The sequence below is a fragment of the Erithacus rubecula genome (assembly GCF_903797595.1).
Source record: "Erithacus rubecula genome assembly, chromosome: 1".
NCBI lineage: Eukaryota > Metazoa > Chordata > Aves > Passeriformes > Muscicapidae > Erithacus > Erithacus rubecula.
This window is the reverse complement of record NC_136658.1, coordinates 25,778,698-25,795,558: the sequence shown is the minus strand read 5'-3', so window position 1 is coordinate 25,795,558 and position 16,861 is coordinate 25,778,698. Positions and strand designations below refer to the sequence as shown.

Below are 16,861 nucleotides of genomic sequence, written 5' to 3'. Positions count from 1 at the left end.
GTGATAAGAACACTAAAGCACCAGTCACAGATGCCATCTCAAGTCAAAAGAAATGTTTATTGTTATAAATGCAGAAATGCTTGTCCAGCTTAAGTTCCTTTCCAGGACTTTTCCATAGGACTGAGAACAAAAGCAGGCTAGTTTGTATTTTAAACTCACACACCCTCTATGGGACATTACATGCTACTGCTGCAAAAGGAAGAGCATGATTACCAAGGGAATGTTTGTTTCAAACTACTGTAAGTAGTTTCTCTTCCTTGCAAAATTGCTTCAGCTCGAGTCTCTCATCAGGTTTTTGCCCATAAAATACAAAGTACAATTTAAATCCACATATATTCACAGTTGCAAAACTGCACAGAAAAGACCGAGGCTTTCCTCTTGTTCCTTGCTGCAAATATATGAGTCCTGGTGTCATTCCCTTTCCAATTTCCAGATCCAGGAAGTCCATAAACAGGACTAAGTTTAAATTGCACTAAAGCCTAAGTTAAGTTGCAACAGAAGCAGGGTTTACATTAGTGCAGGTAATAGGAGAGCCCTATGACTCAGTTTTGGAGATTGCACAGGAAGGGAATGGCATAGAAGAAATTTATTTTTTCCACCATGATGTTAAAAAAAAGACATTTTCTTCCACCTTTGTTGGCACAGGAATCAACATTTTGCAGCCTGTAGAAAATGGACATAAGAACCAGCTAGGGAAACACAGCAGAGATGGTTGTTAGAAATAAGCCAGTTCATCCTTCTTTGTCTTGCTGCCCTGGTAACTGTGGAGGCTTAGCTGCTCATTCTCGTGGGGGAGGCTCTTGAACACCCGCAGGTGCATGAACTCCTCATTCCCAACATGGACCTGCAAAGCATGAAACCCAGTGAGATCCCTGCAGGGGCAGGAGCCTGCAGCAAGAGGGGTGGCAGAGGCTGGGCTGGTTTGAGGATGGAGCAGTAGACAAGCAGTAACAAAACCCACTGGCTTGTTTTAAGCCAGACTAGGAGCCATGACTGTGCAGAAATACCACCTAATCTTACCATGAAAATAGAGAAAAGAGGATCTCTCTATTTAACAGATAGAGAAAGGGGCTGGGAGGTGAATATTTACTTTTTTTAATGCACAATTTTTTTTTCTTATTAAGGTCAAATCGTAAGCATTCTCTTCTATTTAAGAAAGAACCCCACCATTCCAAATACACATTAATATAAAAGAAACAATCCAGTGTCCTCTACCTTGATGAAGTAGTTTGTTCCAGCAACCAACTGAGTTTTAAACTCCACTGCAGTGAAGACATCAAAGGTTTTCCCTTCTTTTTCTTCCAGCTGAGCTTTTACCTTGAGGAAACAATAGGATCTTTAAGACGGATGCAAGCAAGATTCAAGTATTTAGGACTTAAGGCTTACAGTTCACTGCTGCTGAATTCCCAGACAAAGTTTCCGTATTTCCAAAACACTAAAAGATCAAAATGAGTCATGTTAAGTTTTGTGTGAAAGCAGGACCAGCAATCTAGGGAGGTAGCAAAGCTGAGACTGAGGTGGGAGTCAGTCACTACTGACACCTAGTCTAGACAACACTTAACAGTTCTTTCAGGATGTGTGCTGGAATCTGTGTTTTCAAACTGCAAAACAGTGCTCAAGAAGTCAAAATAACTTGTCCAATATCCTAGAGGGAGCCATGAACTCCTGAGATGCAGCTCTTCTCTCCTGCACTGGGCCCTTTAGCATATTGTGCTATATGGAAAATTCTTGGTCAGGAAAGCAGAAGATTTCAGCCTTTGTTTTGCACAGCAAGATTATTTAGTCTTGGGGTCCTTGCTTGCAAGTCCTTGCCTGCTCCAGGCTGCACCTCCTGTACTGCATCATTGCATAGTCCTCCCTTCACTCCCAGGGCAGTAGTACCAGCAGCAGATCCTCCAGCCATATAGTATACTTCTTCCTAAATTCAAGAATAGATACATCTGCACTCCTGCCTAAATCCCGCATGCTTCCTTGGGGAAAAAAGAGTGCCAATTTGCCATTGTTCTGGTGCTGTAGGTGAAGCAGGAACAGAAAATTCCTGCAACAGGGTATGTTCTCCCACCTCTCCAACTCCCAGAAGTCTGATGCCTTTCCAGTGCCCATCCTATCCCTGCAAGCTGTGCCATGCTTTTTATCTTCTCTCAGAGGCCACACCTCTACACTTCCTCCAGGTTATGATCAGTATGCTACAAGCAAGATAATGTTTAGACACTCTGGTTTTTATGCCATATTGAAATCCAAGCTGCATTGTAAGATGCACTGAAGGGCAACAGCCCCAGAAAGCACCATGATTCAGTCCTGCCTCCTCCCCTTCTCCTGAGTCAGAGGTTGGAGCAAGGGATTTCAGTTTTCATCACTTCTACAGATTTTAAGCAGCAGGGCAGACAAGTCTCCCGCTGACCCTACACTGTCCTGTGCTCCTTTAGCAATCCTAGGCACTGTGCAGCTTTGAGGTCTCTAGATCACTCCAGCTCAGCACATTTTTTTATTTCCGCCAGCAAGCTGAACACTGGGCCCTGGGTGCAGACAGCTGAGAGTCCTGCAGCTGCAAGCTTGTCAGGGTGTTACCACTTGTGGCAGTGAGTCACCACAGCATGTGACAAAAGAGCATCCTGAGTCAGTATGGAGAGGGAGATCCCAGACAGAAATACTCTCCCAAAGACCTGGCTCTTGATCTCAGTCTGGATTTGGAGTTCTGGAGGACAGGAGCCAGCACTGTGTCCTGGTGGTACCAAAGTTAATGGCATACTAGGCTGCATCAGCAAGAGCCTAGCCAGAGGACAGGCAAGTGATTATTGCCCTTTCCTCGGCCCTTGTTAGAAAATGTGGAATCCTGTGTCCAGTTCTAGGCCCCCAGTACAAGCCAGACACCAATAAATGAGCTCAGTGAAGGGTCACCAGGAATACTCCACAGGCACACCAGGATGGCTGGAGCACTTACGCTGTGAGGAGAGGAAGAAAATGAGCTAGCTCAGCCCAGGGAAGAGAAGGCTTGGAAGAAAATTTTCCAGTAGCTACAAGAAAACAGGCTCTTTTCAGGAATGAAACTTTCCAGATGGCAGAAAAATGAGACACAATGTTCACAGACTGAAACTGGAGATTCAGACTCGATATAAGGAGAAACATTTCCCCTGAAGACATTCCTGCAGTACAGCAGGAGTGTTCAGAGAAGCTAGGATAAAGCTTTGAGCAGCCCCAGGATGCTGACCCTATGCTCAGGCAGGAGATACAGTCCATTCCCACCCAAACAATCCATGATTCAGTCACAGGGCTGGATCGTGTCCTGAAGGCTCTCCACTGCCCTGCACAGCCTGTTTGCCATGCACTCCCAGGACAGTTAACTAAAAAGCAGATGGTTCAGAATCCCTGAATAAGCTCTGCCACAGTCACCAGTGGGAAGCCAAAGCTGAGCAGGCCTGGGTGGAAATCTGGAAATCCTTGCTGTAAGGAGGCTGTTCCCATGGTGTTCCTAAGCCAGACACTACCAAAGGAAGCCTTCCTGCCCTGTGTGACACTACACCTGCTCTGGGTCACAAAACTCGAGTTTCCATGACAAAAAGAATAACATGTGCTTTGAAAGAATTGCACACTGGCATTTTTAGAGTAAAAGCATGTGCTCCAATAACATGAGTAATCTAAGGTACTGTAAATAGTATCAGGATTTGGAGCTGACTTGGTGCAGCTGAATTCTGTGCTGGGGAAAAGCAGAAGCAGCGAAGCTTTCTTGCTTATCCCACGTTTCATCCCCTCAAAAAAACCAAACAATCCCCCCTTCCCCACGCATCAACTAAAAATCAACCCCCAAACGTACGCACAAGGTTCATATTTTGTAAGAAGCCCTGGAGCGGGTTCCCCGAGCTCACGGCAGTGGCTCTGTCGGGTTTCCCCGCGCACCCAGCGCTGCCCACGGTCCCTCTGGAGTCAACAGGGCCGAGCACAGGGAAGGAGAGCTCCGGCAGCCGGCGATCGCTCCGCGCACTCCCCATTCCTCCCCCCTTTTACACCGGGGGCGGTGTCTCGGCGCTGGGCCGCGCTTGGCCGAGCTCCCCCGGGCCCGGCAGGCCCCGCACGGGCCCTTCCCCGCCTGCGGGGCCCTGCCGGCGCCCCTCACCTGCTCCGCGATCCGCTGCGTCTCGTCGGTGGCGGGCCGGGCCGCCGAGGCACCCCCGCACAGCATGGTGGCAGCTCTGCGGGCCTCCCGCTCCGCTCGGGGCCGGTCCTGCCCCTCGGGCGGTGCCGGGGCGGTGCGGGCCGGGGCTGGCACCGCCCAGCGGGGCGGCCTCAGCGCGGCCCGGGGGCAGCGCGGCCCGGCGGCTGGTGGAAGAGAGAAACAGCCCAAAGCGACACTCGCAGTGAAAGCTGCCGGTAGAATTTATTCCGCGCCTGGACAGAAGGGCTGCCTCCGTGACAGCCCCGCCGGCGGACAGGGCTGCCCTGCCCTCGGCCTCTGTGTTTTCCCTTCCCGTGTGGCGCCTTTCCCAGCAGCGGCACGTTCGCTTCAGCCGCCTGGAACGCCCATCTCCGGACCCCCTCCTTTACCGTGTTCATCGTTCCCTCTCCCAGACTGATTTTGCCGCTCCTCAGCCAGCAAGCTGAAGGCAGTGGTGAATTATCCAGCCTCTCGGAAATGCCTGGGGAGATTTCAGTCTGAATGTTCAGATCTTTACCTAAATTTCCCCACAATTTAAACATCCAGACTCTAGCAAAACCAACAACAAACACCTACCTTCCTCCTCCTGCTTTGCAGCACCGCTTGGTAAAGTTGGTCAATATAAACCTGAATTTAACAATACTAGGTATTGCAAACTGAACAGGGTTCACGGACTTACGAGGAGAACATGGTGAGAAGAATGAAATATAAATGGGGAAGGTTTTCTTTCCTCTGGTATCATTTATAAATAAATTTTCTGCTGGGGCTTTGGGTAGGCAGAACTCTGCCAGGTTTGTGAGGAGACAGGGGGTGAAGAGTTGGGCTCTTCACTGGGATGATTCCCAAGTTTTCCAGTGGAAATCCCACCAGAGAGCTGATACACTGTTGTTGCTTCACTACTGGACAGTTCAGGAAACCTCACACTTGGGCAAACTTTCCAGTGGAATTTTGACCATGGTGGATGGGATGAGGCAGCCATTTAAGTGGGCATCTTCTGGGAGCAAATGTCAGTGGAGGTGCTCAGGCTTGTGCTCTCAGCAGGAGAATGTTCCCAAGTGTGTCTTCATCAGTGTTGTCATGTATAATGCACTGACAGGCTCTTGGACAGTTGCCTGACCAAGCCTTCTCCTCTCCTAGACTTGTCAGGGTGAGAACATATGCCCCTCTCTGTGCATGGGAAAGGGGGTTTGGTTATAGGGCACCTTCCCAAAGGGATCCTTTTTTACTGAACTTCCCTTGTGTCCAGCATGTGTGCCACTGCTGTCAGCTGCAGCAGCAGCTCTCACACAGCATTGGAACTGGAGGCTTAGGGCTCCAGTATGAGAGGGAGAGGGTAGAAGGGGCTTTCCCAGCAAATACAGCACAGTTAGCCATGCTAAAAAATGATTGCAAGCTCTTGGAGACTCATTGCGTTCCAGGGTATAAATTCATTTTAAATAAAGAATGAAAAGCACCCAGATGTCAATATCATCTACTGCATACACAGCTAGTGAATATTGCTGTCCAAACAAGGGAGCTGATGGCGACTTTCTGCTTCTCACATTAGGTGTTCATACACAATCTTTGGTTTGTAAATTGTGTTGTTTTCATTTCACTCACTTAACTCTTACATATTTCAGTGATGTCAGCTTTACTTCAAGGGCTACTGAGCTAGGTTTGCTCCAATAGGAATGATTCACTAGCACTGAAACTACTCGGCTCTTCGAATTTTTGGAAGTGCAGGCCATAACCAAAATGCTTTTTTTTAGCCCTTTCTGCCATCTAGTGCTTATCCCTGCTCATGCAGTTAGACTCAGGAGACCTCGGGGCTCAATTCTGTACCCTAAACTGAGCCCATGGGCCACGGTCAGCAGCCTGGGGAAAAGATCTGGGTTTCAGAAGCAGTAAGCAACTCTTGCTAGGTCCAGGGGTAGAATGTGATTTCCAAAATTTGGCTAGAAGGATTTGTGTTTTCAAACTCACTTTTTTTTTTTACCCCCAACCATCTGAGCCATAATTTTAATCAAATAGTGTCATTTGCAAGCCTTACAATTATGATTGGCTTGGTTCTTATGTGGTGCAGTTAAAATTTGAGCCCATTCCAAGAAAGATGTAACAGATCAACAAAAGGGTTAAAATAACTTGTCTGAATAGTCTGCTTCTTGGGGTTCTGGACTTCTACTTTGCTCCTGTAAGTCAAAACTCTTCTTTCTTGTCAACAAGTGGAGGTGGCAAAACAAAGTTTTTATACAGTAATGTCACCTGTAAGTTTTATTTGCCTGCCCTGGCAGAAGAACAACAAAGCAAAAACAGTAACAAGAGAATTGCAGTGTTTTCCCCAATGCATTCAAACACAATCCTTTTGTCTCTGCTCACACTGAGCTGCAGGCCATCTACCTTTCTATAAGAGGTCTAGACTACCTTTATGCTTAATGAGGGGGGGTACTGACATCTTCCTGACAAATGCTTGTTCTTCCACAGGGAATCTGGGAAGAGGGAATTAAATTCTGCAATGTAACCTGGCCCCTCCTGCCAGGCTGTCCAGGGGTGGTTTTTCTCTCATCAGGCTGCAACAAATCTCTCTGCTAATGACTCTCTTAAAATTTTCCAGCATGAACCAAAAAGAACCAGGCATGTCTTGAAAAACCAAGAGCACTTATGTCTGCTTTAGGAAGAGTAAGTCAAGAGTAATCAGGTTCTGCTATGCTCTCTGCTGAAGTCCTTACTGTTTTTCTTTAGGTACAGTCCACCATACTTGTCCTAGGTGTTCTCTCTTCAAAATGGGAAATAAACTAGTAGGTGGCCTTTAGGAGCAAACAGTATCCAGTTCATCCATTTGCCTCTATGTGTGTCCAAGATCCCAGGCCTGAATGTCTTTCTCACCCAGTCATCTACCAGCAATCACTTTAGATATTCACGCACCCCAGTGACCCTCTTACCTAGGGCTCCTCCTCCATCCCTAACTCCTCCAGGACTGGCACAATGCTCCGTGTAGGTGTGAGGCAGATTAATATGGCAAAGCACAACACTGACTATGTGTGAAAGGGTTAGCCATGTATGCCTTGTGGGATAGTACAGCAGCAACACGTGGTTAAGCACACAACTACTAGCAATGTAATCAGTCAGGGTTACATCTCATTGTGCTTTTGCAGCGTTCTCTGGGAGGGATTTACAAGCTGTTCTCCCCCTCCACCAAAGCAGGCAGGCTGGAGGTAAAGCTATTCCAGCTGGAGGAAACCAGTAGGAACCTAAGTAGCTTGGTCTAGTGCAATGGAGTCTACAGAGAGTATTGTCCAATATTTCCTGTTGGGCAGAAAGGAGTGACTGGGACATTACTAAATATAAATAGCAGGGCGCTCTGTCACATTAAATACTTTACATGTTCACACCCTTGTCTGTACACAGCATGCAGGATGTTGGGGGCTTTTTTATTTTCCCCAAGACTGTGCTTTCCTGAAGTGAAACCGTATACCTTGCTTTTGTAGAGCTGAGAGTCCTGATGCACATGGTTACAGATCACATATACTGGATAAAGAGGGAATATTATACATAGTGGGAAAGAGGAATATTATACATAAATGTAAAAGTGGGATATAGTGGAATTGCCCAGTGCCTCCCATAGTCAGCTGAGTTGCAGTCTGGCAGGAAAAGCTTTTGGAGGCAAGGCAGCATGCAGACTTCTGCTTAAGCCCCACCAGAGGCAATCTTCACTTGTCCTTCTGAGATGTTCTGGTTTCAATAAAGCAAATGCAAATTCAATCCAAGGCTCCCCAGACACAGTCCTTCCTCTGGAGGCGCATGTGTTACCCTGCTGGCGTTAACATTAAGTGGTGTGGCTGTGTCACAGCGGTGTGTCTTTGTTGCCTTTCCCATTCAGAAGCAAGAGGTGAGCAAGTTCCTCTTGGGGGCTGGTGTACTTTTCACAATCTTCTTTTGTTAGGAATGTACCGTGTTCTCTGTGACAGAGCCACCTCCAGTGCCTATAAAATTTCGGGAGTTAACCGATGGCAGGGAAGGCTCTGCTTCAGGGCTTGGTACCTCTTCTTTGTTGTCTCCCACCACCGACTCCTGCGAGCTGGTCTCCGGGCTGGAAGCTGCCTGGAAGCTGGGCTCAGCCCCGAGGGGCTCGTTGATCTGCAGGGGAAGCAGAGCCCGGTGCCGCATCAGGCTGTCGTCGCTGTTCTGGGCCTCCAGCGAGCTGCGGCGCTTGGCGTTCCTGGTGGCCATGGCGTTCTTCTGCGGCTCCTCGAAGCTCAGTGACAGTGTCACCGTCCCACTCCCAAAGCTGACTTTCTGCTTGCACCCGCGCTGCTGCTGGCGCTGCCGCTCGGCGCAGGCCGGTAGAGGGAAAGGGTCCTCGTGGTTGCTCTTGCTGCTGATGGAGGAGGAAGGGGTGGAGCCAGTGGAGCCCCCCAGGCTGTTGGAGCGCTTGCGGGACACGTTGCTCCGTCTCAGTGTGGCCCTGGCTGCCACTTTGAAAGCGTGGGCGGCTGTGCTGCAGCGCACCTCCTCGATTGTGTTGCGGGAGGGCTTGAAGAGGATGATGTAGACTTTGTTGAAGAAGATGCAGGCCAGAAGCCCAAAGCTGGCGGCCAGTATTGCAATCACCTCCACAGCAGACACAAACTTGCCATACGTGCTGGCATAAGCAGGGATGAAGGAGATCCACACAATGAAGAATATCAGCATGCTGAAGGTGATGAACTTGGCCTCGTTAAAATTCTCAGGCAGCTTTCGAGACTTGAAGGCGAAGAAGAAACAGATGGCTGCCAGTAGGCAGGTGTAGCCAATGAGGAAGCCAAGTGCCATCAGGGAGCCTTCGTGGCAGGTGATGAAGATGATCTCATCCTCCAGTTCATGGTTTCGGTAACTGGATGGTGGGGCCGTATAGAGCCAAATCACACAGATAACAATCTGAACAAATGTGCACAAGAAGACCAGGAGAAACTGAAGGTTGAGGCCCCACCACTTTCGGTGGAGGCTCGTGGGGATCTTTGCCTCAAACACAAGAAGGACACGGTTGGTTTTCACCAGGATGCAGGAGATGCAGAGGACAAAGCTGATGCCAAAAGCTGGCTGCCGCAGACGGCAAGTCCAATTCTGGGGCTCACCAATGAAGAACAATGAGCTGGAGAAGCAGCACAGCAAGGAAAAGAGGAGGAGGTAGGATAGCTCCCGGTTTGTGGCCTTGACAATGGGTGTGTTGCGAAATTTGGTGAAGACTCCCAGAACAAAAGAAGTCAGGAAAATTCCAAGCACAGCAAAGAGAGTCAGAGCAATCCCAAAGGGCTCAGTCCAGGCCAGAAACTCTATCTGCTTGGGGATGCAGGACGTGTGGTTCTCATTGGACCAGTAATCCTCGGGGCACTTGTCACAGGCACTTGCATCTGAAAAAGAAGGGATAAGGAGAGGGGAGGTTTGTCAGAATGAGAGGCTGAAGTCTGAGATGACATATATGGCAGCTACACACTGGCCTTGATCTTCAGCACACGGAGTCTTCTGCTCCTGTGTGCAGATCCACAGAGTCATATATTGATGTCTCAGAGTTTCTTACACTGAAACAACCAACCTCTCATGGGCTATATAGCAAAACACAAAGCATGCTTGGTTCTGGCTTAAAAAACAGTCCTGCCTCTGCGCTCATGTTTTTTGTAATCCATTTCTTGGCAAAACTTTGTAAACTTTGATTGCTATCAGCTCCTACACAGGCTCTGTTTTTTCCTCTTCCTTGTTCCTTCACTTTTATCTTCTAATTCTGTCTGTCTTCATACCTCTCACATTTTTATCATAATTTGAATATCCTGCCTTTTTCTATTACAAAGAAAATTAAAATTGTGCCTACCTCCTTAAATGCTTTGAGACCCTATTTCATATTCCATGGAGGCAAGTCTTAGTGTTTAAATTGCTCTTCCCTGAAGGCAGGCAATGCCCTTGACATCTAGCACATTCTCATTTCATGTTGGAATGGCAGGGAAAGATGTGTCTTAACGATATCACTCTACCCAGCAAATGTGCCACAAATACTTGCAAAGGGAAAATTGCTGCCTCCATCTCCTTCGTGAAAGTAGTTGTGCCTGCTGTGATGGCATGCCTATGCCAATGGCTTACATTATCAAAAACCAAGGGCCTGCTGCTTCTGCTCTTCTTCTGTGACTCAAATGGGTCTTGTCCTCTATCAGGGCAGATCACAACTCTTTTGATGGCAGTCGAAAGGGATTGAGAGCAGGGAGTTGGAGGTCTCGACTTACCTCTGCTTTTGGGATCCCAGCAGGATAGCAAGGGGCTGCAGTGAGTCCACCAACTCCTTTAAGAGCAAGCACCCTCTGAGTTTTGCACCTGGGCACAGACACAGGCTCTGACCTTCCAGAGCAGAGATTGATGCTAATGAGAAAGTCAGGAATGCCCAGCTAATGAGGCCAAAGGTTTTCAAACCCTCTTGTTCTTGAGGTGTGGTTGGAGAGACCACCCATGACCTGATATGACACTGCTTTCCTAAGGACTTCTTGCCTCACCTAAAGTGTTGATTTGGAAATCTGGCACTAGATGTGAAAGCTCAGACAGAAGCTGTCATCACCAGGTCATTTTGTTTACATCCATTCAGCCAATAATTCTTATTTTTCCTTTTACCTGGAAGCTCGTTACAAACTGCAAGCTGCAGACATAGCAAAGTTAATTTTGACTGGCAGGGAATCCAGAAGCCTCTGCCAGAGACAGGGGCAGCTATTTAGCATCACACACTCATGACACACTTTCACTGTTGTCTTGTGGTGGCTTAGAGACCGTGCTGCCACTGAAGAGAGTAAACCAGGTGTTCCTGTGTCCCTCCTCCTGCAAGGCTACTCATTCTTTCCCCCTCCCTTGTGCTGTTAACACTAGAGGGCATTCTCATTCTAGTTGGAAACACGCTCCCAAGAGTTTGTTTTTAAGGAAGGCCTGAATCCAACTCACTCCATGGTCACACAAGTACCAGCACTGCTCCCAGACAAAGTGTGGGAGCAAACAGTTGGGAAAGGACAGATTGTTCCCACCAGTAGCATCGCGGTCTCAGCTGGATAAAACTGGTTGTAAAATTGCTTTCTATGCCTATAAAACTGGCAAGCACAAGACATAAAGACTACCACTGTCAGCTGAAATTGCAGCAAAAAAGAAGACAGTCACCACCACCTCAGTACATCTGCACCACAGCCAGCTCCCAAAATTATGTGAAAAACACCAGAAGACCCCTATTACACATGACCAGAATTGCTTCTATTCAATCTGAAAATGCTGCTTCCAAGCATCCTGTAGTACTATATGGTCATGCTAAAAAAATATCATTCCTGTCTGATAGGACACAAATTAGATTCTCCCAAAGGACATTTGTTCAGTTTTGCAAGCAGTTTACTGAATCGCACATCTCCGGCAAAATCCAGCAAGGTCTGCAGTGTTTGCTGGGACCAGTGCACTGGAGAGGGTCTGAGGAGGTCCCGACTGCCTTACAGTGTGGAGAGAACTGATATCCTGAAAGAATTTACTTGTCTTTGTTACCCTGGGCATGCCCAACTGAGGAAGCACTAGTGGTATTGGAAATTCGTAATTTTTCAACCATTTCTAAGCCTGAGTTTACCTTTTCTGTCTCCTCTAGAACCTGAGTGGTTTGATCCAAACTCCCAATGAAACAAACAAAAAAACATATTCATGGGTGCTCAGTAGGATCCAGATTCTGATCTTTTGCAGTGCCAGTGATCAACAGTACCTGTAGCTGGTGAATCCATAAAGGGAAATATTCCTCTCTGCTTGTGAAATCTGGGATGTAATGGATTTTATTTCTTTGTAAAGCATGTAATAAAACCCCAGCATTTTGAGGAAAAGACAGATCACTACAGAATTTAGGATGGGGAATCTCTCTTTCCTCCAGGTTTTTGGAGGAAGAAAAGCTACTGGTACAATGCAATAGAGTTTGCTTGTGGCTGCCTGAGAGGATTTCTATATGGAAGTTGTTTTTCAAGTTCTCCGCCTTAATTTTCTTAATGCAGAGCAGAAGGGACGAGCAGGCTTAGCAGTAGACAAGACTCCTGAGGACCACAGGACTGTAAGCTTTTCAGAAGTCCCTCAGACTTTCTGTGAAGCCTTCTGTCATGGCAGGCACGAGCCCAGCTCTGCAGGGAAGTGATTTCAGCACAGGGCCCGGAGTGGCTCTGCGGGCGTTACCTGTCTCGTCGCTGTACTCCCCGTCGGGGCAGTCCACGCACTCAAAGCAGCAGGTGGGCTCCCCCTCGATGATGCCCTTCCTCGTGCCAGGCAGGCAGTCCCTGCTGCAGTTAGAGAAAGGCACCTGCAAGAAAAGAGCCAGAGAAAGTTAATGGTGCCAGTGCCTCACTATAGCAAGACCTTGGCTTCCTCCAAAGGTATTAATGCTTGGTTGGCGTGCTGGATGAAGAGTCTCAAATGTTCACCTCTTCCTTCCACATTTTGCACAATTGTCCTTCCTCAACCCACTGCTGTGAGATTTCTTTGGAGGAATTCATCAAGGGAGAGTAAGGAAGAGCAGGAGATCTTTGTAATCTCCACTGTGTTGTGGGCATCACAAACTGGAATGTGACCATGATATACATACCCCAAAACAGTCATTTGATGATTAGAAGAAAAGACAATCAATCTCTACTGGCAGGAATTTGAGTCAGCCTTGGAGATGATGGGTCCTGATGTCTGATCCCCAATCTGATATATTGCATATTGTCTGCTAATAATTTATGGGAATTAAAATGGTTTTCTGAAAACTCACTTCTTCTTTAAGAAAACTGAACAGCTAAAAATGCAAATCAGTAGTGCTTTACAGATCCAAAGGTTTCCAGACCTCTGCTGCTGTAAATGGTATCACCTGCTAGCTGTGCATTTACACTGTGCCTGAGCTCACCTGAGCACTGTCGTGTCCCAGAAGCAAGTGGTTGCACGGGCACACTCACTGCATGCCTGAAGTACTGACACAAAGACTTCAGCATGATAAATGGAAGCCTGGGCCTTTGTAACACAGAGTCATGACCTGAGGCTGAGGCTGAAATTTAATTTCCCCAACTAAATTAAGGAAAAAGAGTTGACAGAGAACATAGCTTTCTCATCTCAGGACAGTTAAACCTACACGGCTAAATTTCCACTGCTAGCAAAGTACCATAATCCATACATAGTTAATGGCTGTTCTATTTGGAAGGCTTCATTCACCTTTTTGGAAGTTTGATGCTAGTTTACCCAAGTGCTGCCAACCTGCTGACCTCCAGGAACCTCCTGTGTTGATGCACTTATGCAATGAGCCCTAGCTATGGTTTGGAAGTTGTCTGTGTGCAGCCATCAACCTTAGCCACAGGGGAAGCAAGGTCATCACTAATGACAATTGCTGTGCAGAGCTGACCACTCTGTGGCTCAGGTGAGCACAGTCTCTTTTGCCTGAAGTGCAGCTGAAGCAGTTTGGGAATGCTGGTCCTAAGGTGTTCATCAAGATTACATCATTGATGGGACAGACATTCCCAGCTTGAAGCACTCTCTGCTGTTAGTGCCTATTGCTATAAACACAGTGCTGCTTATTCCTTGGGACAGTCTTTGAGCAGGCAGTGCATCCATCAAGAGGACTTCATCAGTCTAGGCTGTCTTTCCCTAGGCTTCCACCAGTGATTTTGAACAGAGCTGAATCAAAGGCCTGGCTGAAGTCACACACTTCTTCCCCATTATCTACTAAGTTGACTGAGTTTCCAGAGAGGCAAATTAAATTGGTTTGGCATGATTTTATCTTGACAAATACATGTTGGCTTGTTCTTTTAAGTTTATTATCCTCTAAGTGTTTATAAACTGTTTAATTTTTTTATCAAGTCTTTTAAGTTACTGAAGCTCAACTCAATTTTGTGTAATTCCCTTGGTTCTTTTATAACTGCTTTAAAAACAGGTATTACGATTGCTCTCTGATCCTTTGAGACTTCATGCGTCCTCCACATTTCTCAAAGATGAATTGCTAGTACTTTTGTGATTGCTTTGGCTGAATTCTTAAGTATTCTGTGGGGAATTTCATCAAGTTCTGCCAAAATGAATCTATCTATCTTTCCTACTCTTTAACTCAGTCTTTTGCAAGTCTGCCCAATGCCGAAGTTCCTGAATGTTAAAATTTAAACCTACATTTAAACTTTTGTTAGGCATGACAAGAGGCACAGTGAGTGAAGTACTGGCTACTCCTTTTGAACAGGGTCTTTCATCTCAAAGAAATTGGAAGTCTATATACTGGAAAAAAAAAGGCTGCAGCAGACACAGAGATTGCAAACCCCTCCACTGCACAAAATTTACATGCCCTGGCATTACACTCAGCAACATCCTGTCACATTTTTAACAACATCCATAGTTTAGGACAGAGAATGAAGTTAAATATTGCACTGCTGTAAAGATTTAGACCAAAAGAACACAATTACTCAGTTTAAGTAAAAACCAATAAATCATAACTGTTGGGAAAAGTGCATTTAAGTTCCACTTGTAGCTTGTGCTTAGAGACTCCAAGTGGGCTTAGAAAAGCTCTGAGCTCGATATTTCTCTGGTAGTATGCTCTGTGCAATTCATGCCTCCTTCAGAGTGCTCTGGACTTGAACCAGAAGTGAAGTTGGAGTAAAGGCTGAACTCATGCTGTGACTGTTTTGGGTAAGTAGCTAAGGCAGAAGCATTACCTGATCTGTCAGCCAATGTGAATAATCACCTGGATGTGAGTTGCCTTGTTCATTAATCAGATGCTGGTTTAAGACATTGAAACATCGCAGCAGGGCCTGGCAGTGACATTTCTGAGCTAATACTCTACTCTGTGTGTCAATTTGCAGACCAGAAACCACATGCCTGCTCAGTATTCCCTCTGGGTGACAGAGTTTCTGCCTAGCTGGCTGCAGCCAGCTATGACAGCAGCTCATCTGGCTCTGGTCTGGAGATGTCTGCATTAGGTTTCCATCATGTGAGTCAGACACAGCCTGGCTGCTAGTGACAACAATTATGCTGAAAAGATTTCACATTTGCAAGAGAGTAGAGAAGGACTTAGGCCTGACTGAAGTCAATTGATACATCTTGAGGTCACTACTTCTGAGGCTGCAGAAGCATTCTCATGGAGTATACAAAAAAAAAGGTAGCTAGCATCTTCCACTATTTGAGCACCATGTCCAAGTTAACCCAGGCAGATTGACAGGGCTTGTTCTGTTTTCAAGGCAAGGGTGTAAGGAAGTGGGTAAAGCCAGCAGAAAGAGTTGTAAATATAACTAAGAGCAAGAAGAGACACTTCTTGATACAGAAATAATGGGAGTGAAAGAGATGGCTCTTTTCAGCAATGAAACTACTGAGCTCAGGAAAATTTGATTTAGTCAACAACCAGACTTGGGTAATGAACTTCTCATCCCTTTTGAAACACTGCTATAAAATTCTACTCTATCTGCTTGGGCCAGGAAAAAAAAAGACATAATTTAAAACATTAATACCTAGGGTCAAGAAATGTACAGAAGGGGAGGAGACATTGTCTCTTATTTCAGTGTATAAGAAGGGTGTAAAAGACTATGGTGGAGCCTGTGTATACAGAAGGTGAATGGATCCTTTAATGAGACATGAAGCCATAATATGAGGAGTGTGCAGGGCTAGTTCAAGTTTCAGCTTATGGATCTGCAAAACATTGCTGTGAGGATTTAAGCACTTACCTCCTTAGAAAATCCACCCCATAGGATCTTGTTTTCATTGATAAAAAGCCTCTCCCCCTTCTTGGCATAAACGTTGTAGTGCCCAACCTCTTCAAAGACGACTGAGCCATCCTCCGGAGAGAGATGCCAATTGATTATTGAGTAATTTCCTACCAGGTCCCCAAACTCATCAAAATCCACTTGCTCCCCCATGTTATTGGTGAAATTTAAGTGTCGCAGATGCTTGAGAACCTAGAGAGAGACAGAGAAACACTATGAATGCCTGTGTGTTACAACCCTATCACAGCACACATCAGCTATGGAGACAGAGAAGGATCACTTCAATACAGACCTTAATCTCTTCAAATGTTTTAGTCGCAGCAGTAGGAGGTTTTCTATGACACGAACACACAGAGCCTTGTAGACAACACAAGGTATTGTGGCCCTCTGGGTGGCTGGCAACCCATCTGTAACATTTACTGGTGCTATCCCGTCATCCATTTAGCATTCCTCTTTGGTCCTCTGAGTCACCTCTGCAAGCCCAGAGCTCTTCGTTAGGGCCAGGGAAGTGACAGCAGCCTCTCATGTGTTTCAGTCACCCATGCACCACTCTCACCCTGCTCTTGCAACCACTGCATGAATGCTCTCAACTGGTGTCTCTGCTCTCTGAATGACTGATCACTCAGAAGCAGGAATGCTTGAGAACCAACTCACTTTTGACTCTGATTGAAAAAAACCCAAGCCCTGTACTTTAGTAAGAAAACCCCAACAAATCAAGCTTATTTGCCATATTGCAAAACTGGAGATTTCTTACCATATTTTTTTGCTTCTGTCTCATGGTTGCATAGTTGAAAGTAACATGTTCTACCTGTTCCCAGGAGTTGTTTCCTGTAATTTTCACCTCATGCCTTAAAGTGTCATATAGAATTATAAAATCATTAAGGCTAAAAAATACCTCCAAGATCATCAAGTCCAACCATTAACCCAGCACTGCTCTATTCAAAGATATATATGATATATAAATAGAGCACTGCTCTATTCAAACCATGTCCCCAGGTGCCATCATCATGTTTTT

The 16,861-nt window shown here is 46.3% G+C and overlaps 3 protein-coding genes across 4 annotated transcripts in view; all 3 read right to left on the bottom strand.

Moving 5' to 3' along the window:
- Window positions 1-16,861, bottom strand: part of FBXO40 (F-box protein 40) — a 277,886-nt gene that overhangs the window by 94,531 nt on the left and 166,494 nt on the right. The gene's annotated exons all lie outside the window — the stretch shown is intronic.
- On the bottom strand, window positions 39-4,254 carry LOC306802426 (cystatin-B-like). Its single transcript, XM_079306658.1, has 3 exons — window positions 4,112-4,254; window positions 1,216-1,317; window positions 39-844 (listed from the first exon to the last, which is right to left on the bottom strand). Exons 1-3 carry the CDS (start codon window positions 4,175-4,177, stop codon window positions 716-718), a joined length of 297 nt encoding a protein of 98 aa, XP_079162784.1. The 5' UTR covers window positions 4,178-4,254; the 3' UTR covers window positions 39-715.
- The window catches only part of CASR (calcium sensing receptor), a 73,154-nt gene continuing 62,675 nt past the window's right edge, over window positions 6,383-16,861 (bottom strand). For both annotated transcript variants that reach the window (XM_079321445.1, XM_079321446.1), the window contains exons 5-7: window positions 15,808-16,038; window positions 12,320-12,443; window positions 6,383-9,516 (exon numbers count right to left, since the gene is read on the bottom strand). In XM_079321445.1, coding sequence (XP_079177571.1) covers window positions 8,066-9,516; window positions 12,320-12,443; window positions 15,808-16,038 — 1,806 coding nt within the window. In that variant the 3' untranslated portion in view covers window positions 6,383-8,065. The remainder of the gene's footprint in view (window positions 9,517-12,319; window positions 12,444-15,807; window positions 16,039-16,861) is intronic.